Genomic DNA, 24,172 nt, shown 5'->3' with positions numbered 1-24,172 from the left:
GTAACCAGAATCCCTCTAGAGGGGATTCTTGGACATTACAAGAATGGAACTAAAACAGGGAATACAGGAAATACGTGCTGACTTGAAAAAGCTGATCTCTCTCGTGGGAAAGTTGTTAGAGAGGAATGAGAAAGGCCTTGTTTTGTCTACGAGCCCTTCAAACCCGAAGTTATCTGAAGATATACCAACTGAATTGGAAAAGGACTCGCTGCTCAAAACACAGGCAGCTGGACAAGAAAAAGAATTAAAGATTGAGGAGGAGAAGATATCTGCCAAACAGGAGGAGCTGAAAGAAGGGATGGCTGAGATGATACAGAAGAGAAAAGAGAACTGGAGACCTGCTAAGAAGAACCTTAAATTGACCAAGGTGAAAGTTGGACTAGTTGGGACATATAGATTTTGGAAACAGTGTTGGAGCACCACCTGTAAACAAGTAGGTCTCATTGGAAGAATCACGGTCAGCACCGACAAAATACATCTTTGACCCTGGGTGTTAAGTAAGAGAGACTTTCGAAGAAACCGGCTGAATGGGACTGAGAGAGACTTGCGTGCCTCGGACGTAAGATTACCAGGCTAAAAAGATGGACCAAATGGCTTTTGCGCTAGGGATGGAAACCGGGGAGGGAAGGGTGGGACCTAACAGTCCGAAGGGGGTCTGTTTTTTTTCCGCTTCAGGAGTATAAAAATTTTTTATTATTACAAAAATGGGGAATCGGTGGAGGGGAAATAGTGGCAATCTTAGGAAGGGTACATATTTTTTCTCTTTTTTTTAATTCTTTTTCTCTATATATAGGGCTAAGGTATATATTTTAATAAATGGCTAAGGTATATTAATGAATTAAAGCTTAATTCTATTATAAAAAATTATCTTAATTAAACTAGGGTTAAGTGATTTTAAATAAATTATGTTTTAGGATATTAAGTGGAAAGCTTGCTTGATTAAACAATTGAAGATGGAATACAATAAGGGGAGATATGGGGAAGTCTTGAAAAGAAGTTAAGGAAAATGAGCTTAAAAGGTGGAAACCTTTTTTGTTGCTTTTTGGTTTTTTTCTCGAGACTTTTTACTTTTTTCTTACCTCTTTTTTTCTTTTTCTGTTCTGTTATTTGTAATCTTTTGAAAATTTAATAAAGATCATTAAAAAAAAAAAAAATCCTAACCTTGAATCATACTATTCATACGTGTATAAAAGATAAATATAAATGGCCAATGAATATTTGGAAGCATTCGATATTTATTTTCTGTATTACATCACTAGGTTTTTAATGAATAACTGTGCTCCTAATGAGCAGCTAGACTACCAAGAAATCCAGGGATTAGAATTTGAAAAGCTTCCTTGTACTAAAAATTTATAATTAAACTTGATTAGGTAAACCTTTGAGCAGTTGTTAATGTATATTCCATATTCCTGTCCTTTTTGAATGTCAATTGCAAACTGTTAAATAATATTTAGTATTTATTTAGCCCTTTAATCTGCATAAAATGCTTTTACATGCATTGAGATCAGAGTTATTATCCCTGTATTGTAGATAGAATCATAGAATCATAGAGTTGGAAGAGACCACAAGGGCCATCGAGTCCAACCCCCTGCCAAGCAGGAAACACCATCAGAGCACTCCTGACATATGGTTGTCAAGCCTCTGCTTAAAGACCTCCAAAGAAGGAGACTCCACCACACTCCTTGGCAGCAAATTCCACTGTCAAACAGCTCTTACTGTCCGGAAGTTCTTCCTAATGTTTAGGTGGAATCTTCTTTCTTGTAGTTTGGAACCATTGCTCCGTGTCCGCTTCTCTGGAGCAGCAGAAAACAACCTTTCTCCCTCCTCTATGTGACATCCTTTTATATATTTGAACATGGCTATCATATCACCCCTTAACCTCCTCTTCTCCAGGCTAAACATGCCCAGCTCCCTTAGCCGTTCTTCATAAGGCATCGTTTCCAGGCCTTTGACCATTTTGGTTGCCCTCCTCTGGACACGTTCCAGTTTGTCAGTGTCCTTCTTGAACTGTGGTGCCCAGAAGTGGACACAGTACTCCAAGTGAGGTCTGACCAGAGCAGAATACAGTGGCACTATTACTTCCCTTGATCTAGATGCTATACTCCTATTGATGCAGATAGGAGACTGAGGGTGAGAAACACAGGTTATATTTAGCTAGAGGGTTTACTGGATTCAGGATTCAGATAGTTCCTCTCTCAGTGCCATCCCAAGCATGAATGACAGGACTCCTTCTGTAGTGTGCTTCAGATTTGGAATATATGTCAGGCCCCCTACCTTAAGCCATTTTTGTTAGAAACTGAAGACATTTTTATTTTAGCAGGCTGTAAAAATTTATTTTAGATCTTTCTGTTGCCTGATTTTGCTGCGATTTTCCTGATTCTTATCATTTGTTTTTACTTAATTGCTTCTGCATATCAGACATGCAGACCCACACAGTCTCAAGCAAATACACAGGAGGTTGTTGGGGTTTTTTTTAGGCCATAATTAATATTGAGCTGGTCAAACAAAATGACCAGGCTTTAAAAATCTAATTTAGGTCCTTCAAATGTCCCAAAATCAACTCTCCTCCTCCTCCTCCTCCTCCTCCTCCTCCTCCTCTTCTTCTTCTTCTTCAGCATCTACTTTCTTTTGCAGCAGTTGGATGGCAGCTCCTCAGCCAGCAGCACTTCACTTTGTGCAAAAAGGTTGTCATAATCTCAACAGCCTTAGAAAAGGGATTTAGCTGCCTTCTCCAGTTAACTGTCCCACCCCAAAGGGCACTAGGTAGGCTAGCCCATGGGTAGGTAAACTAAGGCCCGGGGGCTGGATCCGGCCCAATCACCTTCTAAATACAGCCTGCCGACCGTCCGGGAATCAGCGTGTTTTTACATGAGTAGAATGAGTAGAATGTGTGCTTTTATTTAAAATGTATCTCTGGGTTATTTGTGGGGCATAGGAATTCGTTCATTTCCCCCCCCCCATATAGTCCGGGCCCCCACAAGGTCTGAGGGACAGTAGACTGGCCCCCTGCTGAAAAAGTTTGCTGACCCCTGACCTCTTCCTTCAGTAGGAAACAGCTTACACACATTCTAAACAAGAAATAAAATATTTGGTCCCTTCCCTTTTCCTCAGGCAGCAGCATTCTTAGACTTGTGAATTCTTGAAGGCTTACAGATTTACACCTTGGTGCAGAGTAAATGTTGGGTGCCAGGGAGAATGTGATCCCTGGCCTTTTTTTCATTGGCACTGGTCATATGTGAACCGGCTTTAAAAGAAGCAATCTCCCCCTTCTTGAATATTCATGAACATTAACTCATGAATATTAATAGCTGTTAACTCTGTAATTAGTACTAACGACATGGAAAATGAGAAACGCTCATTGTACCAGAATTAATCGATCTTTTTTATTCATAACAATTTTTCTATCCTCAAAGCATGTGCTTGCTAAACCATCGTTCAGTAATTGGGAGAATTCCTGAAGGCTGACACCCTCCGCCCTCTCCCTCTTTCTACATGTGCTCACACGCCTTCTTCCCTTTCTGTTCCATAATTTGGGATTAGTGTTTCTTGCTGTGGCATCTGAATCGGACAAGCTGTGTTGGTCAGCTGCCCTACTTTGCCTACAAACCAAAAGCTAAAAACTACGTCAAAGCTCACTTTCACTTGCTGGTTTGAAGGCAAGGTATAATTTGTAATAACCATAGTTTGCCCATTTATTACATCATACCACCCTACAGTTATCTCAAACTATGGAAGGGAGGGGGAAAGGGAGTGCACAAGTCTGAAGCATAAGGAAAAGGGAGTGCTGTACATAAACCAGCAAGCATGATCCCCATTACTAAATTATGTCTTAGTAAATACTTCCTTTGGTGTGCAGAAAAAACAAGGAAGCATTTTGGATAGAAATGACAGGGAATTCACAGGGAATCTGGCAGGGAATTCACAGGGAGAAGAAGGTTGCAGTAGTCGAGCTGAGAGATGACCAGAGTATAAAGCAAAATTTTGGCCAAATACAATCTGGTGATTTTTGCAAAGTTGTGTAGGGGCAGTACTTTTTTTCTAGAAAAATAGGTACTCACCATGAAGTTGTTACAGTAAGTGCCACACTTTTTAACAACAAAAAAGAGGCACTGTGTTAAGTTGTGGGTGAACATATCAGACGACACACGGATTCTTCAAACAGCTCTTGTTTATTCACAGGCCAGGACAGAACTGAACTGAAGGGTTCAGTCAGCCTGCTTATATAGAGCTCCAGTACAATATAACTGTAACAATTTTCTTAAAACTATCCAATCACTGAACGTCACTTTCGATCCCTTATTTGCATAACTATCTACAGTATCCCCCTGCTGGCCCAGGGTGAGAACGTCAGTACATAACACACTGGTACTGAGTACCCCTGAAAAAAAGCACTGCGTTAGGGGGAAATGAAATATTTTGGCAATGTAGAAAGCAAATGAAAAGGAGCATTAAAGCCAAGGCAATTGTTATAAAAAACAAAGTCAAATAAGTTATCACTATTAATAATACTTTTGTTACAAAACCTCAAAACAAATCAGAGATCTTCAGGTAGTTACTGTTCTTTGGCATCTAATAAATGTAGATGGGTCCAGGAGTAAATCTGTTTCATGGCTTCTGAATATAATAGGAAGAGGAATACTAGCTCAACAAAATAGTCTGAAAATTGTATGTCTTTTATCCATGATTAAAATCCCATATTCTCCTGGAACCACTGTTGAATTGAGAGAGGTCTCATAGGTTTCTATTTTTCACCAGTTTGAAACTCTATCACAATTTATTTCTGTTACTATTTCTTTATTGCATTTATATTTTCCTGCAATGAGCTCAAGGTGGCATAAACGTTTCCTCTCTTTCCTCATTTAATTTATACAACAACCCTGTGAGGTAGACTAGGCTGAGAGGCAGTGAGTGGCCCCAGGTCACCTAGTGAGTTCCATGGCCCAGGACGGAATTGAACCCTGGTCCCCTGGTCCCACATTCTAATCACTGTGCCACACTGGCTCCAGCATTACACTACACCAACATATCGAGTCTCTCCTAGCCTACGGACTGGAAACCAGGGGTTGCATTTACTTTGGGTAAACTCATTGAGATTAATGAACCTAAATTAAAAGGGTAAAGGGACCCTGACCATTAGGTCCAGTCGCGGGTGACTCTGGGGTTGCGGCTGGTCAGCTCTGAGTAGGAAATAATGGATCAAACCCTCGGCCTGGTCTCCAGCTGAAGCTAATCCACAACTGTATACAGAATTGTCTACACAGAAAGATGGGGCAGAAGCCTGCAAGACAAAGCCTCACTCCCACATCCCAGCATATGTAATATGTGCCCTTAAGCTACACCTTCTTGAACTGTGTGATCTGATCCACACAACAGCTCTGCTCTTTTTCCTGGCCACTCCAGCTATGCTTCTTGCTAACAAATTATCTGAATTGTTTGCCTTGAACTAAAGCAAGGTGTCCAAGTTCTATAAATTAGGGTTACTTTCAAAAACTGAAAACCAGGACACTCTGAAAGTCGTTGACGAAGCGGCAACTTTGAAATCCTGATAATGTGTGGCAGCCCTATGCACGTGAAAGGGTAAAGGGACCCCTGACCATTAGGTCCAGTCGTGGCCGACTCTGGGGTTGCGGTGCTCATCTTGCTTGATTGGCCGAGGGAGCCGGTGTACAGCTTCCGGGTCATGTGGCCAGCATGACTAAGCCGCTTCTGGCGAACCAGAGCAGCGCACGGAAATGCCGTTTACCTTCCCGCCAGAGCGGTACCTATTTATCTACTTGCACTTGATGTGCTTTTGAACTGCTAGGTGGGCAGGAGCAGGGACCGAGCAACGGGAGCTCACCCCGTCGTGGGGATTCGAACTGCCAACCTTCTGATCAGCAAGTCCTAGGCTCTGTGGTTTAACCCACAGCGCCACCCGTGTCCCTTGTATGCAAGTGTAGAGGCTGTGTAAATTGACCTTTGGAAATAACATTTACTTGTTACTAACTTAGTTGTCATTACTTTATATTACAGCACCTAGTAGTTACTAAAATAGATATGCTTATATTTTATATGCTTATACTAAAAAAAAAAATTCATATTTATCCCCTGCCCCTTAAGACCTGGGTGGCTTATATAAATATTTATTTGCCCAGAAAATAGGTTTTCATAGCTCTTATGTTGTTTATTGCAGGGAATATAAACACTGAGGATTTCCTTGTATGATAAATTCAATTTAGCTTCAGTGCACTAGTGCAAGGAACATATTGCAACACTGTTGTGTCCTGTTTTTCTGGCCTTTATTAATCCAGAAACCTTAATGATGAATAACACTTTGTGTCATTGTCTACACAAATGTAATTTGTTTATGCAGGAGTTCAGTTAATCCTGCCATCTGCTTTTCTCAAATGAGGACAGATAATAGAGACACAGTTCCTCACAGGTCTTCAAGCTTTTAAATTCTGATAAAATCAGGATTCTTCACTGGCTCTTGCCACAGCTCTGAATTAAGCCACTTTAAATGTAATTACTGAAGCTGGCTGTACATCAGGAACATCCATTAAAAGAATTGATTGACCATGTTGTTATGGGAGGCATTTTATGAACAAACTATCCTGATGGGTCCAGAACTGTAATTTATAAAAGCAAAAAAGCAGGTAAATACTTTATTAGAGGCTAATGAAAGGCTTACTCGCTAACTAAATTTCTTCTTTTTTAACTAGCTACTTGAAGGAACCTTGGGCTTTGACCATCTATCATGATCGCTTTATTGATCTGAAGAAGGAACTGCGCCAGATTCTAGTATCTGTCCAGGTAAAGAAAATGGCTACCAAATGCATTTTATCATGTGATCATTTTAAGATTTGGCTTTCATCTTCCCATTTGCTTTATTTTCCTCTTTATTACTTGTGAAAATCTAATGACCCACCACATTAATTTTGAACTCTGAGGAGAATACTGCACCTGCTTTTAGAACAACTGTTATTGCTGGTACTTCTGCTTGGACCCATGACTCTATTACATTCTCTACTATTTAATATCTGCCTGAATTTATCTAGGATTAACAACATAAAAGCAGGAGAAGAGCCTTGCTGGATCAGATCCAAGATCCATCCAGTCAGATATCTCTTTCCAGAGTGGCCACCCACATACTTCTTCTAGGAACCCAGCAGTGAGGGCATGAAAGCAACAGGAGGGGAATGGAGAGCAGAGGAATTAAGTTTTAAACTCTTTCCCCCATATCATTTTCCCAATGAAAGTACCACTACCAGACCCAAATGCCTGTTTCCCTCATTACTTTACCACATAGGCCCAGAATGTGCCTTCATGTTTTTGCTACTAAAAGATAACTGTTTCAGAGTGACTGTTTTCATTGGAGAAATGGCATTTGCACAAACTTTCTCCACACTGCATTTTCAATCCAGATCATGCACATGGCTGCTATCTGAAATAAATTTGGCCATCAAGGGGTGCCAAGTAGGGGGGTGGGAGGCCAGGATCTCCAAAAAAATTCAGTGAAGGGGCTGGGCCCCCACAAAGTTCTCTGGCGGTGTGCCCCCTCAATTGCAGGAACAAGGGAGTGTGCAAGGTGGCCATGATATCGTGGGACAGTGAAATTGTGCATTCTGTGAAGAATTGTTTTCTTTTTTTCTGATTCCACTGTCAATCAACTTCATTGTTGGACCCTAGGTTCACTTCTTTCAATCTACTTTATTCATACCATGCATGGTTTTATAGGCTTCTGTCATGTTTCTCCTTCACTGCATTTCTTCTAAATTAGAAAGCCCAGAATGCAATTGTGCACCAACCCCATGACCTTTTTGGTGGTCCTTTTCTGCCCCGTGTCCTGGTCCATTTCAGTATCCTTTGGGGCAACCATAACTGTACACAAGTTAGATGTGTGAACTGGTTCCATTGAAAAACCTTTGTCCCAGGTGATGCAAGATTATATGAAGCTATTTTTGTGGTGTTTGATCTATAGTGGCTAATTCACATATGCAGTCCTCCATTGTGGCTGAAAACACCAAGTAGTCAGCATACCTGAGTGAAAGCAGAATATAAGGGAGGCGTGAGAGAGTTAACAAATTCTGCAGAAGTGGTGAGACTGTATGATGGGCGTAAAGCCGAATAAACATTTTGATTGATTGTAGTAGTACAGGAAAGCTGAAGCGGATCTGGGTTTTAAGGGAGCAATGAATGGCTTGGTTACACGTGATAGATGGGAAGATGAGGCTTTTCCAGGTATGAAGAGGAGCATAGCAGGGTGCATGATGGGGGAATAGGAAATGCTTCCAGTCATCTCAGTTTTGATATGTATGATGGCCTGCCCTCATCATTGAGCCGAATCAGACAGAATTTGCTCATAACAGAATTCATGTGTGCACATCATAAGAAGTTGCTGGATATAGATAGGACTTCTGTGAACACATTTTTATGCAGCTTGTTTCAACATTTTTCAAGGCTTCTTATGAGGCTATCATGTGAGAAGTCAACGGCCTTATTAAAGTTTGTATGCGTAGCAAGTGTGCCCTCTATATTTAACACGACTTTATTTGCTTTTACTTGTGATACCCTTAACTGCAAAGCTAGCATGTTGGAGAGTTACCCAGGTCAAAACCTCCCTGAAATGCTAGCTGTGAATGTGCAGGAAGATTTTTAGGTAGATGAATACTAAACGATTTGATTCCTCACCTGCAGTCTGAAGTGCTGTAATCTAGGAAGGGCTTGTACAATGTGCTTCTTCTGCATGTTTGATTGATTCTCAGTCCTGGTTTGAAAAACACCATTCTGAATTCACTCTAACCATCGGTGATCTTGCAACTCCCTTATTAAGCATAAATAGTACATAAGGCCCAATAAGTAGAAGCTACATTATCTGGAGGACAACATGAATTTCAATGACCATACTCATTTTATATTAATTTTGTTTGATCCTCCAAATAATGCTACTTGAAGTCCATTCTGTTTAAACCAATGATGGTATGGTTCTTCTATTTATTTCTCTATACCTTATCCTTCAAATCCTTATAGAGCCATGAGTTTATTCTGCACAAATGTCCACATTCATACTCACATAAATATATGTAGATACTGACATGTTTAGACCTTATTTGCTGTTAATTTAATGATATTTAAATGTTTTTTTTATTGATAATGTCAATATTTCTTGGAAACCGCTTACAGGTTTTACTGCGAGCAAGCAGAATAGGAATCGAGTAGTATATGAATTTTGTTAAATAAATAAACATTTCCCTCCTCATTGCATCTGAATTATATCCCCCCCCCCAAAAAAAAAACAAACCTTGCAGAGGTGCAGCATTTGCAATATGCCTATTTTAACTAGAAATACCCAGCTTTTCACTGAATCACAAGGGGCCCAAGCAGTGATAGAAAACCCAAGGCATTCAGGCAACCCCTCCCCATTGCTCAGCATGATCAAAACTGCCCCATCCACCTTGCAGGGATACATGTATTCAGGGCTACCAATTGAAATGAATATTGGGGGGAAGCCCCGCCCTGCATAATCGGATCACATGACATGGCACGCTCATACCATTCGAATGGAAATGCTCATCAACTTGGGAGGGGCATCCCCCTCAAATATTTTATTGGGGGAGCAAAGGGACCTTGGCCCCTAAGAGTTGGCTGCTATGCATATGTCTATTCATGGCTAATCCTGAGCTTACTTCTTTTGTCCAGTTTGGAAGTTTGCTTTTTTGCAAAACCTTTTATGTTTGTAGCCGATCCTTTAGCCAATTCACCTGCTTAGTGACAGTACATTTTATCCAATTTAATTAGGATATCATTTCATAGGTAATAGCCTAGTTCAAGGATGTCCAACAGGTCAATCGTAATCTACTTGTAGATCCCCAGGAGGTTTTGGTAGATCACAATCAATTGCTGTGTCCCTTTCCTTAGCGTTGGTAAAATAGAATCCAGTCCCACCCTCCATTCTTGCACGAACTGCAGAACGGAAGACGGAGTTTATTCAGTGAGGCTGTTTGTTTTCCCCAGCGATCTGTTGGTGAGTGGCTGCCCCCCTTTCTCCCTAAAAATGGCCAACAGTTTAGCCTTGAACTCCACAAAAACAGGACTTTCTTTTTCCCTAAAAAAAGCTGTTTGTTCTCACTCAGGACACCATATGACCCAAGTCCACCCCTGCCATATTCCATTTTACAGCCTTGCGTTTTCTTCTCGTAACATTTGTTCTGCAAATGTAAGAGTGAAGTGCGTAGCTTTAAACTTTTGCTCATCGAACTCAGATGTAATTTTTCTACTTTCCTCACCCTAATTTCCTTCTAGACTCCTTTCAACATAGTCCTGCTCAACATCTGCTTTACTAAGGGAGTCATTAAGTATTTGTTCCATATCCAAATAGTCTTTTATTTCCTTTCTGTTCTTGGTATTCAGTGGTCTCACTTGCTCTCCTTGTCATCTTCTTAAAATCCCTTTGCCATTTGTCTTTATGTTCTGTGCAAGATTTAATGCCACCTAACATTTAGCATTCCTGACTTTGCTAGTTTACATGCTTCCCCATGTTAAGTGATGAGCATCTGTGATAAGAGCTTTATGGTTAGATTCAGTAACTTGCTGTGAGAAACAATTCAGCACCTCACAAAATCAGGTGTAAAGGACCGTATCCAAACTGAACGATGGTGCTGGTTCTCCCATAATACTGGAGCTTGGGACCCAGACCCAGCATTGGCTCAGTCATGCACAGAATCTGCTGTGTGAGCCATTGCAGACAAGCTTCCTCTGCCCCCACCCATCCCTCCACTATTCAGAAGGTTTACATCTTTAGCATGATCCTAAGGCTGACCAGAATGATTCCAGATGGGCTGTTTGCAGTTTTGTGCCCCAATTTTAGGACAGGCAATGGGATGTTAAGAGATTTGAATGGCAAATGAAGCAGAACCAGCCAGCCGCCGAACATAAGATGACACTTTGTGTCTGTGAAGTTGCTGAAGCCCCTTTGAATCAAACTACCTCACAAAGTGGTTTATCACTCACATGGGAGTCAGTGTGCTGATGATGTGAATCAAATGTACCTGACCACACAGATATACATTTTTTTCCCTGAGCTGTGATTAGGTGAACAGTGTTCAAGGGACCCATTTTGAAGAAAGAACTCCAAGCATATCTTAAGCCATTTGTGCACTATCCCTGCCATGTGTGGATGCTGTTAATGTGGGATACAGGTTGGAAGAGGAAACAAATGTGCAGTTGGGGTGAGGGTGGTTCGGTAGTAGGATTTTGGTTTTGGTTTTTTTGGTGCTTTACGAAGTAACATCAATAGTTCCCAGTCCCAAAAAAATTCAAAATCTGTATTTTGTTAGAGTGGCAGGGAGAAAGGAGAAAGGTGCTTGTGGATATTGGTTTCCCATTCACTTTATGGACTGATTTAAGTTTTGCATATCACAACACCTTTAGAATAAAATTGTTCTTTCAGAATGTTGGTTATGGTCTTCCACTGGTACCAGACCTCCTTAAACAGTCCACTTCCTTCTGCCTACACTCTCTGTCATGGAAGTGAATAGGGCATGTACTAGTAGAGCACTTTGGGAATCAGCCAGCCAGCCTGTCTGCTAGCTTTCCAGGGAATGCTGTGAGCAGCTGCCTCTCTGTATTAGCTCTCAGGGCCTTGGGGATAAGAGAAGGTGAAAGGGAGGCTTAACAGATAGCCTCTGGCTAAAGACACAAAGCAACAAATCCCAGTTTGACTTTGCCTTAGATTTGAATCCTCTTTCTGGTGCAGCTTTCTGCCCATTGCATGTGCACAATTTATTTATTTGGGGCTTCTTCTGAAATCCTTTGTGCATTAGTTTTACTAATATGGCAGAAGAAGGTGACACCACTGCAGGCACTTTAATCAAGTTCATGATTAGCTTCACACTTTTTCTTTTGTCATTTATTGCTTACAGGAAGAAGGTGTTCCTTCACTTCAAGAACTTGTTCGCCAAGTTGTGGACGGTGAACTTGCATTAATGGAGAGACCAAAGACATATCTCAAACGGTTCTATAAGCAAAGTGTCCACAAGGAACTGCTGGAGAAAAGCATTCTCAATTATCTAGACTATAACAATTATCACCTGCCAATGTTTGCCTGGCCAGGGATAGTTTAGGTGTGACTGGATAAGTATGGCCTTTGTTACTTTAAATTATATGAGGGTCTTAACAAAAATTGGGGGGATGGGTGGGTTGCATGTCATTTTGTTCAAACTCTTCATGACTGTCCTATGCGCAAAATGAAATCTGTCTTATTTAAAAAGCCCACCAGGTGGAGCATAATCCTGATTTTGTTGTTTTGCAAGACTGAATTAAAAATCAAATAAATAAGTCATGCAGTTACATGATTATAGAGCGCAATTCTTACATATTACAAGTCAAGTAACCATTAAATAGATATTTGTAAAAGTCCTCTTTATCTGATGTGAAAACCTTCAACACCAATGACAGTTTCTCTTCATTATTATTAAAGTAACTCCATTTCATAGCACTGACTCAGCTCGAGAGTTTTGCTGCCTTTAAACCCTGTAGTCGTTTGGGCTCCTCTATGCTGGAGTCTCCTTCCCAAGCAGAACCTGACAGATGGCTGGTAAGATTTGCATATTGCATTTTAGCTTTTTAATTGTTCATTCCAAATGCGAACTTTGTATCTTTCTGTTTTCCTGGACAGAAGGTACATTGTAGTGGGAGGGAGGTCAATTCTCTAATGTGCTGGCTAGTGACCCAGCAGCTGCGGGGTTAACTTCCTTTCCAAAGGCATCTCAGCAACCCGTTGACCAATTGCAGCTTGGCCTGCTAGAATTGTTTGTTACTGGTCCAGCCAATAAGAAAGAAAAATCACCCAAGGTGGGAAAGTAAAGTAAATAAAGCAAGTTGTTGAATGAAATCTGGAGAATTTCCCTCTGTGCCTAGTGGTGAGAAGGGAGCAGGTAGTCAGGTCAGCACTGGCATATGATGTGATAAAGGGACATCATGATGGAGTAAAGGCTTTTTAAAAGGTATCTTTTGTAATATATTATTATTTTGTATCTGTTTCATTAAAGAGGTGTGGCCAAAGATAGGAAGGATTATGCTTAATAGGAATTGTCAAAGGAGGAGAACAGGTTGGGGCTTTAAGGCAAATCGTGTCAGTACCACTTGCAAAGATCTTTCAACTATTTTCACTGAGCTCTGTTCTGCCAAGGAGGGCCTACAAAATCAGGAAACTAACAGTGCAATCCTATGCATGTCTACCCAGACAGAGGCTGCATTGGGTTCAGGTGGGCTTATTCCTAAGTAAAAGGCTATAGGATTGTAGTCTTTTCTAGGCTTTTGCCACCTCATTCCTCTTGGTTCTCATGCATGGTACTTTTTACTGTGCCAGAAGACTAACCAAAGTGAAGGAGAAAATACCACCAGCAGTATGGCTTTGAGTTACACAAAAAGCTTTTTTGAAGGCAATATTCAGAGCAAAAATTACCAATAAAGGAGGTTACATTTGGACCTCATTAGTCAAGTCGCCTGGTTCTCCCTAAGAACAGGCTAGGACAGCGGTCCAGCCTTCCTTGGGTGAACACCCAGTTGCACCACTCAAATGTGTCATGCACTTAAAATCAAGCTTTTTAAAAAACTTACATAAATTAATTCTTCTGAATTTGCATCTAAATCTGTATTCAATAAAATTGTGTCCATGATTCTGTCTGCATGGGATCACTAACACTACAAACCTATATGGATGGTTGTTGAATGTATGTAGGTTACATAACGAATGGTGGCCTAGTGCTGTTAGCATGGCTCCAAATGCATTCAAGTTGGGCTCAAGCCACATTACTCTAGGCTGTTCTGTGTTTTCCACAAAGGTACCTTCATGGCCTGGATTAATGACAATGCAAAGTTAGAAATACTGATTTTTGGCCCAATGTAGTTTACAAGGAAAGTAAATACTGCAAAACCAGTTTAAGCATAACAAAATTAAAACACAGCATTAAGAAACCAAGAACAGCCAATTCAATCTCATTTTAAAAAACCACACACATTAAAATCCAAGCAGAATTAAAATGCTTTTCACTGCCATCTTAAAGTCCTGACCCTAAGCAGTTTGGAGCTGTATAGGTAAGCACCAGCAACTCAAACTGTAAACAAATAGGAAAACATACACCAATCTGCAGAACTAGCACATTTACAAATGCTATATAATGTTCATTGTGCAACTGTAAGCAACAGATCTTTCACTGTGGCAGCATCTACACTCTGGAACTCCCTGCCCATTGACATTAGGCATTTGCCTTTGTCATACTGTTTCAAATGCCTGCTTAAAAATGTCTTTGTTTAAGCAAGCCTACCCAGATATGTCAGACTTACATGTATGTTGATATGTAACTTCATTTTATAATGGATATTCTTAACTGCTGGTTTTATTTAGACTTTCGAATCTTTAGGTAAAGGTAAAGGTACCCCTGCCCGTATGGGCCACTCGTGTCCGACTCTAGGGTTGCGTGCTCATCTCGCTCTAGAGGCCGTGAGCCGGCGCCATCCGAAGACACTTCCGGGTCACGTGGCCAGCGTGACGAAGCTGCAGCTGGCGAGCCAGCACCAGCGCAGCACACGGAAACGCCGTTTACCTTCCCACTATAAAGCGGTACCTATTTATCTACTTGCACTTAAGAGTGCTTTCGAACTGCTAGGTGAGCAGGGGCTGGGACCGAACGACGGGAGCTCACCCCGCCGCAGGGATTCGAACCGCCGACCATACGATCGGCAAGTCCTAGGCACTGAGGTTTTACCCACAGCGCCACCCGCGCCCCTTTCCGAATCTTTAGTTAAACTTTTTTTTAACTTCCAGTTTTTACTGTTAATTTTTTGTGGGAATGTTAAGGAAGGTAGGAGAGGATATATTGTTTTGATATTATCCTTCCTCACTCACGCTACTGAGCAGAGCACATTCCCTTTGCAACTTATTGGAAGCAAGTTGATGATTCGTTAGAATCCTTTAATTAAGCAATCCAGTCTGGCTTCTTCTTGTTAAGTTTCCCCTTTATTTCCCTCTTAAAATAATAACAACACAACACAGTTTTCTTTAAAAGTAAGAACAAAGTTTTACTCACATTCAGTTCACAGCAGTAATCTGAAGGCAGGCTTTATCTTGTGGTTACAGTGAAAAGAAGCCTGAGCTACACCTCAGACATTCTGCTTGTGGGCTCCATCCTGTGTAAAGCTATGTTGAGCCATGTACTGGCTAAGAGCCAGGAGAGCGAGAGTCCAAGAGTAAGAGTAAAAGAGTAAGAGTCCAAGAGATGGTTGTGTGGCCAGCCCTTTTATCTGGTCAGCTGGGGTCACACACAGGGGGAAGAAGCTCCAGAGAGCCACATTCCCCTGTGTGTCCATTCTAGGCAACAGGAAAATGTTGTACTTGATTGTTCTAGTAATAATACATCCCACAATTTTAACAGACATACAAATTCTGAAAATGAAGCAACCTGGCTCTCACATTTTGCACCAGCTGAAGTTTCCAAATACTCTTCAGAAGGGAAGCTCCGTACAGAGTGTGCTACAAAAATCTAGCTGGGAAATGACCAAGGTGTGCACAGTGGCCAGGTCTACTTTTTCTAGGAAGCTCAGCTTCCTATACCAGCGAGGCCAAAGCAGTTCTGGCCACAGCAGTGGGGGAATGTTCAGGGAGGCAGGAGAGGATATGTTGTTTATTAATATCCTTCCTAACTTGTGCTAGCAAGTTCTATAACTTAGCAGAGTTTTACATTCCCCTTTTAAACGCACAACGGGTAGCTGGTTGCAGGCTTGTTTAAGCCTCTAAATAGTAAAGGTAAAGGGACCCCTGACCGTTAGGTCCAGTTGTGGACAACTCTGGGGTTGTGGCGCTCATCTCGCTTTATTGGCCAAGGGAGCCAGCGTACATGTGGCCAGCATGACTGAGCTGCTTCTGGTGAAACCAGCGCAGTGCACGGAAACACCATTTACCTTCCTGCCGGAGTGGTACCTATTTATCTACTTGCACTTTGACGTGCTTTCAAACTGCTAGGTGGGCAGGAGCAGGGACCGAGCAACAGGAGCTCACCCTATCGCGAGGATTTGAACCACTGACCTTCTGATTGACAAGCCCAAGGCTCTGTGGTTTAGACCACAACGCCACCCTGGTAAGTTCCCTTATATCCCTCTTAAAAGAATAAGCACGCCACAATCTTGTTTAAAGAGTATAAAAGTAGTTTACTCACATTCTGTTCACAGCTGGATCCCAGAAGGCAGACTTAAAGGTAAAGGTAAAGGTAAAGGTACCCCTGCCCGTACGGGCCAGTCTTGACAGACTCTGGGGTTGTGCGCCCATCTCACTTAAGAGGCCAGGGGCCAGCGCTGTCCGGAGACACTTCCGGGTCACGTGGCCAGCGTGACATCGCTGCTCTGGCCAGAGCCAGAGTCAGAGCCAGAGCCGCACACGGAAACGCCGTTTACCTTCCCGCTGGTAAGCGGTCCCTATTTATCTACTTGCACCCGGAGGTGCTTTCGAACTGCTAGGTTGGCAGGCGCTGGGACCGAGCAGCGGGAGCGCACCCCGCCGCAGGGATTCGAACCGCCGACCTTTCGATCGGCAAGCCCTAGGCGCTGAGGCTTTAACCCACAGCGCCACCTGCGTCCCATATTTGTTAGTTACAAATATGTACATATGGATCTACCCCACCTGGGGGGATAATCCCAGTAACTGCAGACTAGCAATCACTGCAGCTCACATGACGAAAAGAAGAAGGGAGGAGGGCTGTGTGCTTTGTCCTTTTGTTACCTGCACAGGTAAGGTCACGCCCACCTCTAGTCACATGCAAGAGGAAGTATGTCCCAGTCCAGGAGGAAACAGGAAGTTCCGACTGGCCAGACCAAACATCCCCTTGCATGTCCACTCTAGCAAAACAAGGAATGTTGTATTTGACTGCTACTTATGTATCACATCACATCACACAAGCAGCCATCTGCTTAGCAGAGTCTAGAGTCTCAGGCTAAGGTGGAAGAGATGCCTGGGCAATACAGAAACTCTGCATACAAAGCCTGTGCTCTGCTGTGATCCTGCCCCATGAACTGGAATTACAGGGGCAGAGAGAATCTCTTGCAACTGCTCCTTAAGTGACAGCTTTTGCCAATATAACCAGGGAGGGCAGATTTGGCTATATTTGGTGGGAGTAGGGCTGGGACTTGTGGGTTTCCTTAGGGCAGTGATTCTAAAACTTTTCTCTGGGCCACACTTTCAGAATAAACTCTTGCTCTTGCTACACCAAATTGTTTATTGGTAAGAAATATATTGGAAACAAAAAGAAAGTGCTTGATTTATAACACAGAACAGTTCTACTTTATAATACGATCGTGGGACATCCAGAAAGTATAAAACAATGCAGCTACATAAGAACATGAATCATTCCCCAAATACAAGTTGTGAACAAGTCCTCTCCATCTTCTTGCCACACTTGCCATCTTCTCCTACCGCACCAGTGTGGTGCCTAGACCCAGTGGAGGATCAGGTTGTGATCATCAGCGCCTCAACAAACATCTCTCCTTGCTTCCCTGCTGCCTCCGGGCGGCCGCCTTTCCCCTACCAGCAGCGCAAGGAATGCCAAGGCGCGCCCGCGCCAGCGCGCAGCAAACTCCCTGCAATCTCTAGCTTGGCTTGCAGCAACCTCTCGGCGAGGCGGAAGCGAAGCTCTCCTTGCCCCCCGCGCGGGGCTCCGCTCCGGCAACGCGACCTAGATGGGCGTGGGGCGGGGGGGGGGCGCTGCTGGGGTTTTGTGTTGGTTGGTTTTTTTGGCCCAGGCTGCAGGCTTTTGACACCCTTTTCGCTTTCCTTCCTGCTGCTGTTTTAAAATAACCAATACAAAAAGTCTTCCCGGGACCAGGAGGGCTCCGCAGCGGAGGCCCCGGCGAGGAGAGGGCGGCTCAGTCGGGTGTGAGAAGCGGCGGCTTGTTGTTGGGGCTGAGCGCGGCGATGATCGCGCGGGGCGAAAGCGGCCGGCAGCTGTATGCTAATAGCCGCGGAGCAACGGCCTCGCTCATTCAAGGGGGCGGCAGGCGAGGAGGCGGCGCAAGGGCCGAGGGAAGGGACAAAGGGCCCCCGAGCAGGGCGAGGAGGCGCGCGGGGAGACGGGGCTTCCCCCTGCCGTCGCCCCGGAACAGCCCCATCCTAAGCAGGCTTCCTCGGAAGGTCATCCAGGCCACGATTTCCTGAGGTTTCTTCCAAGATCCCTTGCGCGGGAAGAGTTTGGGGGTCGGGATGACACCCCAAAGCAGGTGGCCCAATCCAACAGGAAACTCTCCTGCAGCAACCCATGTTCTCAAACGTCCAGCTGTTGTTGGACTTCAACTCCCATCATCCCTATCTAGCAGGACCAGTGGTCAGGGATGATGGGAATTGTAGTGCAACAGCTGGAGCTCCAAGTTGGAGAAACCCCGAGTGGGGACGGAAGGCAGCCATCCTTCTGGATGGAACACCAGCCTAGTGCACTTTCATCCTCTCCCCTTGACATTGTACATGGTGCTGCAGACAGGGAACTTCCCTATGGCATACCTGGTTTTGGAAATGAATGGTATAATGCTAGAAACCTCACAGCCATTAGAGTGAAATAGGAGTGCTTTATGCTGGGCATAAGGAAGACCCAGCAGAATGGAGCTAACCAACAGATATAAACTATAGGAAGGGCAGAGAGGAGCTGAGGGGGTTGTTCCCTACAGGAAACAGGGTATAAAGCAGGGGTAGGCAACCTAAGACCCATGGGCCGGATGCAGCCCAATCGCCTTCTCAATCCGGCCCACGGATTCAGCATGTTTTTACATGAGTAGAATGTGTCCTTTTATTTAAAATGCATCTCTGGGTTATTTGTGGGGCATAGGAATTCGTTCATATTTTTTTTCCAAAATATAGTCCAGCCCACCACAAGGTCTGAGGGACAGTAGACCGGCCCACGGCTGAAAAAGGTTGCTGACCCCTGACATAAGGTCAGAGATAGGGCATTTTAAAAAATGCAGACCCTGCCACAAAATTGCTGTAGGTGGCAGGAAATTATTACTAAGTACTTAGGGTGAGCATTTCTCAAGAAGCTAAACAACTGCCACAGAACAATTGGCCAACCCTGGTCTTAATCCTAAATGCCACCTGGGTTCTGGTGTGAGTTGCTAAGTGCTGTTGAACCAACTGCAAACAGTGGCCACAAGGTTATCCAATTAAACTGATATGCAGGTAGACAATCATGAATAAGGTCCAGTATAGTTACGTTTTAACTTTAAAAGAGGAAACAAAAGGGGAATTGACCAAAAATAAAAAAATAAAAGGGAATTTGAAAGGCAAAATTGAGTCAAATTCTCAGAAATGCTTTTATTCAAAAGAACAATATTAGTGGATCAGCTAGACAGTATGGCACAGATCAGGAAGGATACCACTAAGTCCAAGAAGACACTGGCGTGATTAATAAGGAAAGTAAATGAAGGTTTTAGAGACACGAAGCTTTCCTGCAAAAAATGGAAGCTTTGCCCCTGTTAAAAGAACAGAAAATAACACACAATTTGACAAAAGAAAAGCAAGCAGCCCACAGTAAGGGTTGCACAATATCTTTTGAAGGAGCACATTACTAAAAATGCAAAGATAAACAACAAGTTTTAAAATACTGTATACTGGAAGCAGGAAGCCAGCTTGGCAAGCTGGGTGACAAGGGAGTCCAATGTGTGCTGAAGGAGGAAAAGGAAATTGCAGAGAAGCTGAATTAATTCTTTGCCTCTGCCAGTGTCTCCACAGTGGAAGTTGTAGGGCAGATCCCTGTGCCTGAGCTAAATTTCACAGAAAGGAAGTCTGAGGCACTGAGGCAAATGTTGGTGACAATAGACAAAGTTCTAGGCATTACTGACAAATTAAAAAAGAACAAATCACTGCCTTGAGATGGCTTCCACACATGTGAAATTGCTAATCATCTAACAAAAATGTTATAACTTGTCCCTAACATCAGCTTCTGTACCTGAAGATTGCAAAGTGGCCAGTGAAACATAACATTTTTAAAAGGTATCTAGGAAGGAGGTTGCAAAATTACAAATCAGTAAGTTCTAGATGAATTGTTGGAAAGTCTTATTAAAGATCAAATTATTGAGCATATAGAAGAGCAGGTTCTCCTGAAAAAGAATAAGCATACTTTCTGCAAATGTAGTTTGAGTTTCGCTAACATTTTATAGTTTGTTGATAGTGTAAAGGAGCGTGTCAACAGAGATGTTCCAGCCGACATTTGCTTGGACTTACAAAAAGCCTTGAAATCCTGACCAGAAACTAGAAACCGCTGAACAAATTAGACATGGCATAAGAGAACAGAGCCTCTTTGGGCTTGGTATATGGTTAAAGAACAGGAAGTAGAACAGAAATAAATTGATAGCTCACTTTAGGGAAGTATTGGGACTAGAACTTTTTAACTTTTTCATATTTGATGTGGATTTAGGGGTGCATACAGATGTAGCCAAGTTTAGTTATGACACCCAAATGTTCAGGCTAGTAAAAGCTGGGGAAATGGACATTAAAATGTCAACTGTGGATTAATGTAAGTGTAAAGTGATGCATATTGAGGCAAAAAAAAAAAAAATGCTGAACCCCAATGGTGTCTGAGCTGGTGATTGTCCAGGAATGGGACTGACCAAAAAAATGTGACTTCTGTACTAGGGATATAAGGGACATATAAGGGATTGGGGGTGGGAGTGGGGGTGGATGCCAGTATCATGTTGTTATACAAATCAGTGGTGCAACTGCGCTTGGATTACTGTGCAGAGTCTTCTACACACTTCAGAGGGAATATTGTACAGCTGAAGAAAGTTCAGAAAAGGCCCACCAAAACGCTCAAGGGGACAGAGCAACTTCCGTATGACAAAAAGTTGTGATATTTGGTAGCTTATTAGCTTAGAAAAAATGTAAGTGGCCGAGAGGGGGAGATATGAAAAAGGTGCATTATATTCTGCATAATATATGGGTGATACAGGGAAAGAAGGTGAAAGCTTTTTCTTCCTCCTAATTCTGCAGCCAGGGGGGGTGATGGGGACACCAGTGGATTATCACAGCTACCAGGCTATATCTATTTCCTCCAGAACACTAGTTGCTGGGCAGCAAGAGCGGGCAAGCCGTGAATGCCCCTCTTGGGCAGCTCGTGGGGCGCCGGATGCCTCGAGGGGTCCTTGTGGGGAGGGCGCCAAGGCGCAAAGACGAGTGTGCACTTTTGTGCTTTTATATTGTATAGAAATTTAATGAATAACTGAAGTGATTGCGCGTCAGTTCCTCGTTTCTAAACTGCACGACTGCCGGCCATCCGCCCTGTGTCGCTCAAAAGCGAAGCGCCGGAGCCTCTTTGGGCCTCCTCCGAGGCGCCTCCCGCCGCCCGGCTCTTGCTGTCGCTTTCATGTCCCCACCATTCTTTTGTATGTAATTATTTAAACGGGAGATCCATGGCAGCTTTATGCTAATGCGGGAGGACAAAGCCGGGCGGGGGCGGGCGGGGGGGGGGGGAGGCCGCTCGCGTGTCTCTCGCGTGTCCCTCAGGCAGACACAACAACCGCTAATTCCTGCGAACACAAAGGCCTCCCTCCCGAGGACCTGCTCGGCCCGGGTCAAACACGGCGAGAGCCCGGCGCCCATTGTCTCCGCGGAAGAGGCGACAAGGGAGGAGGCCCAGCCAAGCGGCAGCCGGGGAAGGACAGGCCGCGCCACCTCAGGCACCCCACATGCCGCCGCCGCCGCCGCTTCGGGCGAGGACACGCGTCTGCCCCCTCATCCCCACGACCACCGAAGGAGGCTTTCTGCGCGCGCTCTACACGGGTCGAGCGCGAACCCCCTTCGCGTTTCGCCCCGCAGACGCCGGGCCCCGTTCGGCACTCGCAGCCGCCTGGCGTGGCCAGTGTAGGCCCCGCTCTGGATCTGGGCCCCGGCGCGGCAGAACGGGGAGCCCGCGGCGAAGAAAAAGTTCCCGCCTTCCCGTCTCGCTCGGCTCCCTCCTCGGCCTCCCGTCAGAGCGCCGCCCCGCTTGCTAGTGGCACTGGTTCACACGTGGCGGGTTTGAAGGCGGCGAGGGATAACCCTGATCCGCGCCAGGAATTCCAGACTCTCAGGTGCCTTTGCGAGTTTCTCTCCCTCCTGCTCTTTGTCACTAGTTGTGCGAATGCGAGACTTTGCTCAGGAAGCGCGTTTCATGCGGGTCAGGTGGAAAGTGGAGCTGGCCTTCATGCAGGTCGGAAAAAGGTGTCGAATCGAATAAGGTGCCAGGCAGCTCCGGATTCACACTCCGATCCTGAGGATGGTATTAAATTTACACACAAGGCCCTTCAGGCTCGGGCCTGGGAAATGCAAAAAGGAAATAAGAGGAAGGGAAGGGAAAGGCTCGTGTGTGAAGGTGGCTTGGGGGTAATAGCAGGAGAAGCCCCAGTGAATCTGTTTTTGCTGGAACCTCAGATGCTGCTGGATCTTTGATCTGATCTGTTATATTCTATGCCATTTTTCATTTAAAGGAATCCCAAAGCAGCTTACAAACGATAAATAAAAACAACATGATAGAACATAATGGAATATCACAAATGCAGCAAATCCTCAGTGAAACAATTACAATCTATAAAACGCTAACATAACAACAACTAAAAAATCAGCTAAACATCACAATTAAAGCAGTAGTCATAGTACGTGATTAGCACATCAATACAGTATTTATAACCTAAAAAACAACATTAGCAAAATAGCAAAAAATAAACTAAGCACTATAAAGTTCATACACACTCTCCCCACCTGTGACTCATAAACGTCCACTCTCTTCAATGTGGCAGCACCTCCCTTCTGAAGGTTCCTAGGGCTGGAAGTGGGGCAGCAGAGGTGAAAACAAGCACCCTAGAGGTGGCAAACACCCCCTAGGTCTAGTCCCTTCTGCCTCTGCGCAATGTTTCCTGCATGGTCCTGGAAGAGGCATCCCATCTCCATTGCCCTCCTGAGGCACTTTGAACTTGCCCTGGAGCCATTTTTTATTGCCAGGGAGGCAGGCAGGAGGAGGGAGGGCATTTGTCAGCATCCCTGCCAGCCTGGTTCTTACAGTTCTTGGACATCTTTTCAAGGCTCCCCCTCCATTGTGGGAATGTTAAGGAAGGTAGGAGAGGATATATTGTTTTGATATTATCCTTCCTCACTCATGCTACTGAGCAGAGCACATTCCCTTTGCAACTTATGGGAAGCAAGTTGATGATTCGTTAGAATCCTTTAATTAAGCTATCCAGTGTGGCTTGTTCCTGGTAAGTTTCCCCTTTATGTCCCTCTTAAAATAATAACAGCACAACACAGTTTTCTTTAAAAGTAAGAACAAAGTTTTACTCACATTCAGTTCACAGCAGTAGTAATCTGAAGGCAGGCTTTATCTTGTGGTTACAGTGAAAAGAAGTCTGAGCTACACCTCAGACATTCTGCTTGTGGGCTCCATCCTGTGTGAAGCTATGTTGAGCCATGCGCTGGCTAAGAGCCAAGAGAGCGAGAGTCCAAGAGTGAGAGCAGTGCTTTTTTTCTGGAGGGACGCAGGGGTACACATACCCCTAAACATTTTGTGAATTTTTGTACTTTTGTCCATTTACTGTATTTTTCCCAATTTGAACTATAAAATGGTGATTTTCTTGAGTCAAAAGAGAGTACCCCTAAACATTTTTGAGGGGGGAAAGCATTGAGAGTAAGAGTCCAAGAGAGAGATGGTTGTGTGGCCAGTCCTTTTATCTGGTCATCTTGGGTCACACCCATCTACCAGCTCCAGAGCAGGTATGACAGGAAGTCCTTCCTGTCGAGCCACATTCCCCTATGTGTCCATTCTAGGCAACAGGAAAATGTTGTACTTGACTGCTCCCACAAAGCCCTTCTCAGGCAATACAACATACATTTATATAAATAAATTTTATTCAAGCACCCAGAGTCCCAACTTGACACGAAGGTTCTGGAAACTCTCCGTTGGTAGGGGCTTCGTCATGATGTCTGCAATCAATCTCCTTGGTATGGCAATAAGATAGTTCCACGAGTCCTTTTTGAATGGCCTCAGATACATAGTGGTACCTCACCCCAATGTGCTTTGTCCTTGCATGAAATTTCTCACTCTGGAAGAGCTTTAGGTAACTCTGGTTATCCTCCATCAAACTAACAGGCCCCTTTCTCACCAACCTAAAGTCCTTGGTTAGTTTATCGAGCCAG

General features: G+C 43.9%; 1 protein-coding gene across 5 annotated transcripts in view; it reads left to right on the top strand.

The window, feature by feature from the left end:
• CFAP61 (cilia and flagella associated protein 61) overlaps window positions 1-12,327 on the top strand; it is a 138,150-nt gene extending 125,823 nt beyond the window's left edge. For all 5 annotated transcript variants that reach the window (XM_079983467.1, XM_079983468.1, XM_079983464.1 and 2 more), the window contains 2 exons: window positions 6,702-6,792; window positions 11,901-12,327. In XM_079983467.1, the coding sequence (XP_079839593.1) occupies window positions 6,702-6,792; window positions 11,901-12,101 (292 nt within the window). In that variant the 3' untranslated portion in view covers window positions 12,102-12,327. The remainder of the gene's footprint in view (window positions 1-6,701; window positions 6,793-11,900) is intronic.
• The last annotated feature ends 11,845 nt before the right edge of the window (window positions 12,328-24,172 follow it).

Source organism: Podarcis cretensis (assembly GCF_951804945.1).
Source record: "Podarcis cretensis genome assembly, chromosome: 7".
In the NCBI taxonomy this organism is placed as follows: Eukaryota; Metazoa; Chordata; class Lepidosauria; order Squamata; family Lacertidae; genus Podarcis; species Podarcis cretensis.
Note: the sequence above shows the minus strand (reverse complement) of the source record. Positions and strands in the feature narration are given on the sequence as shown.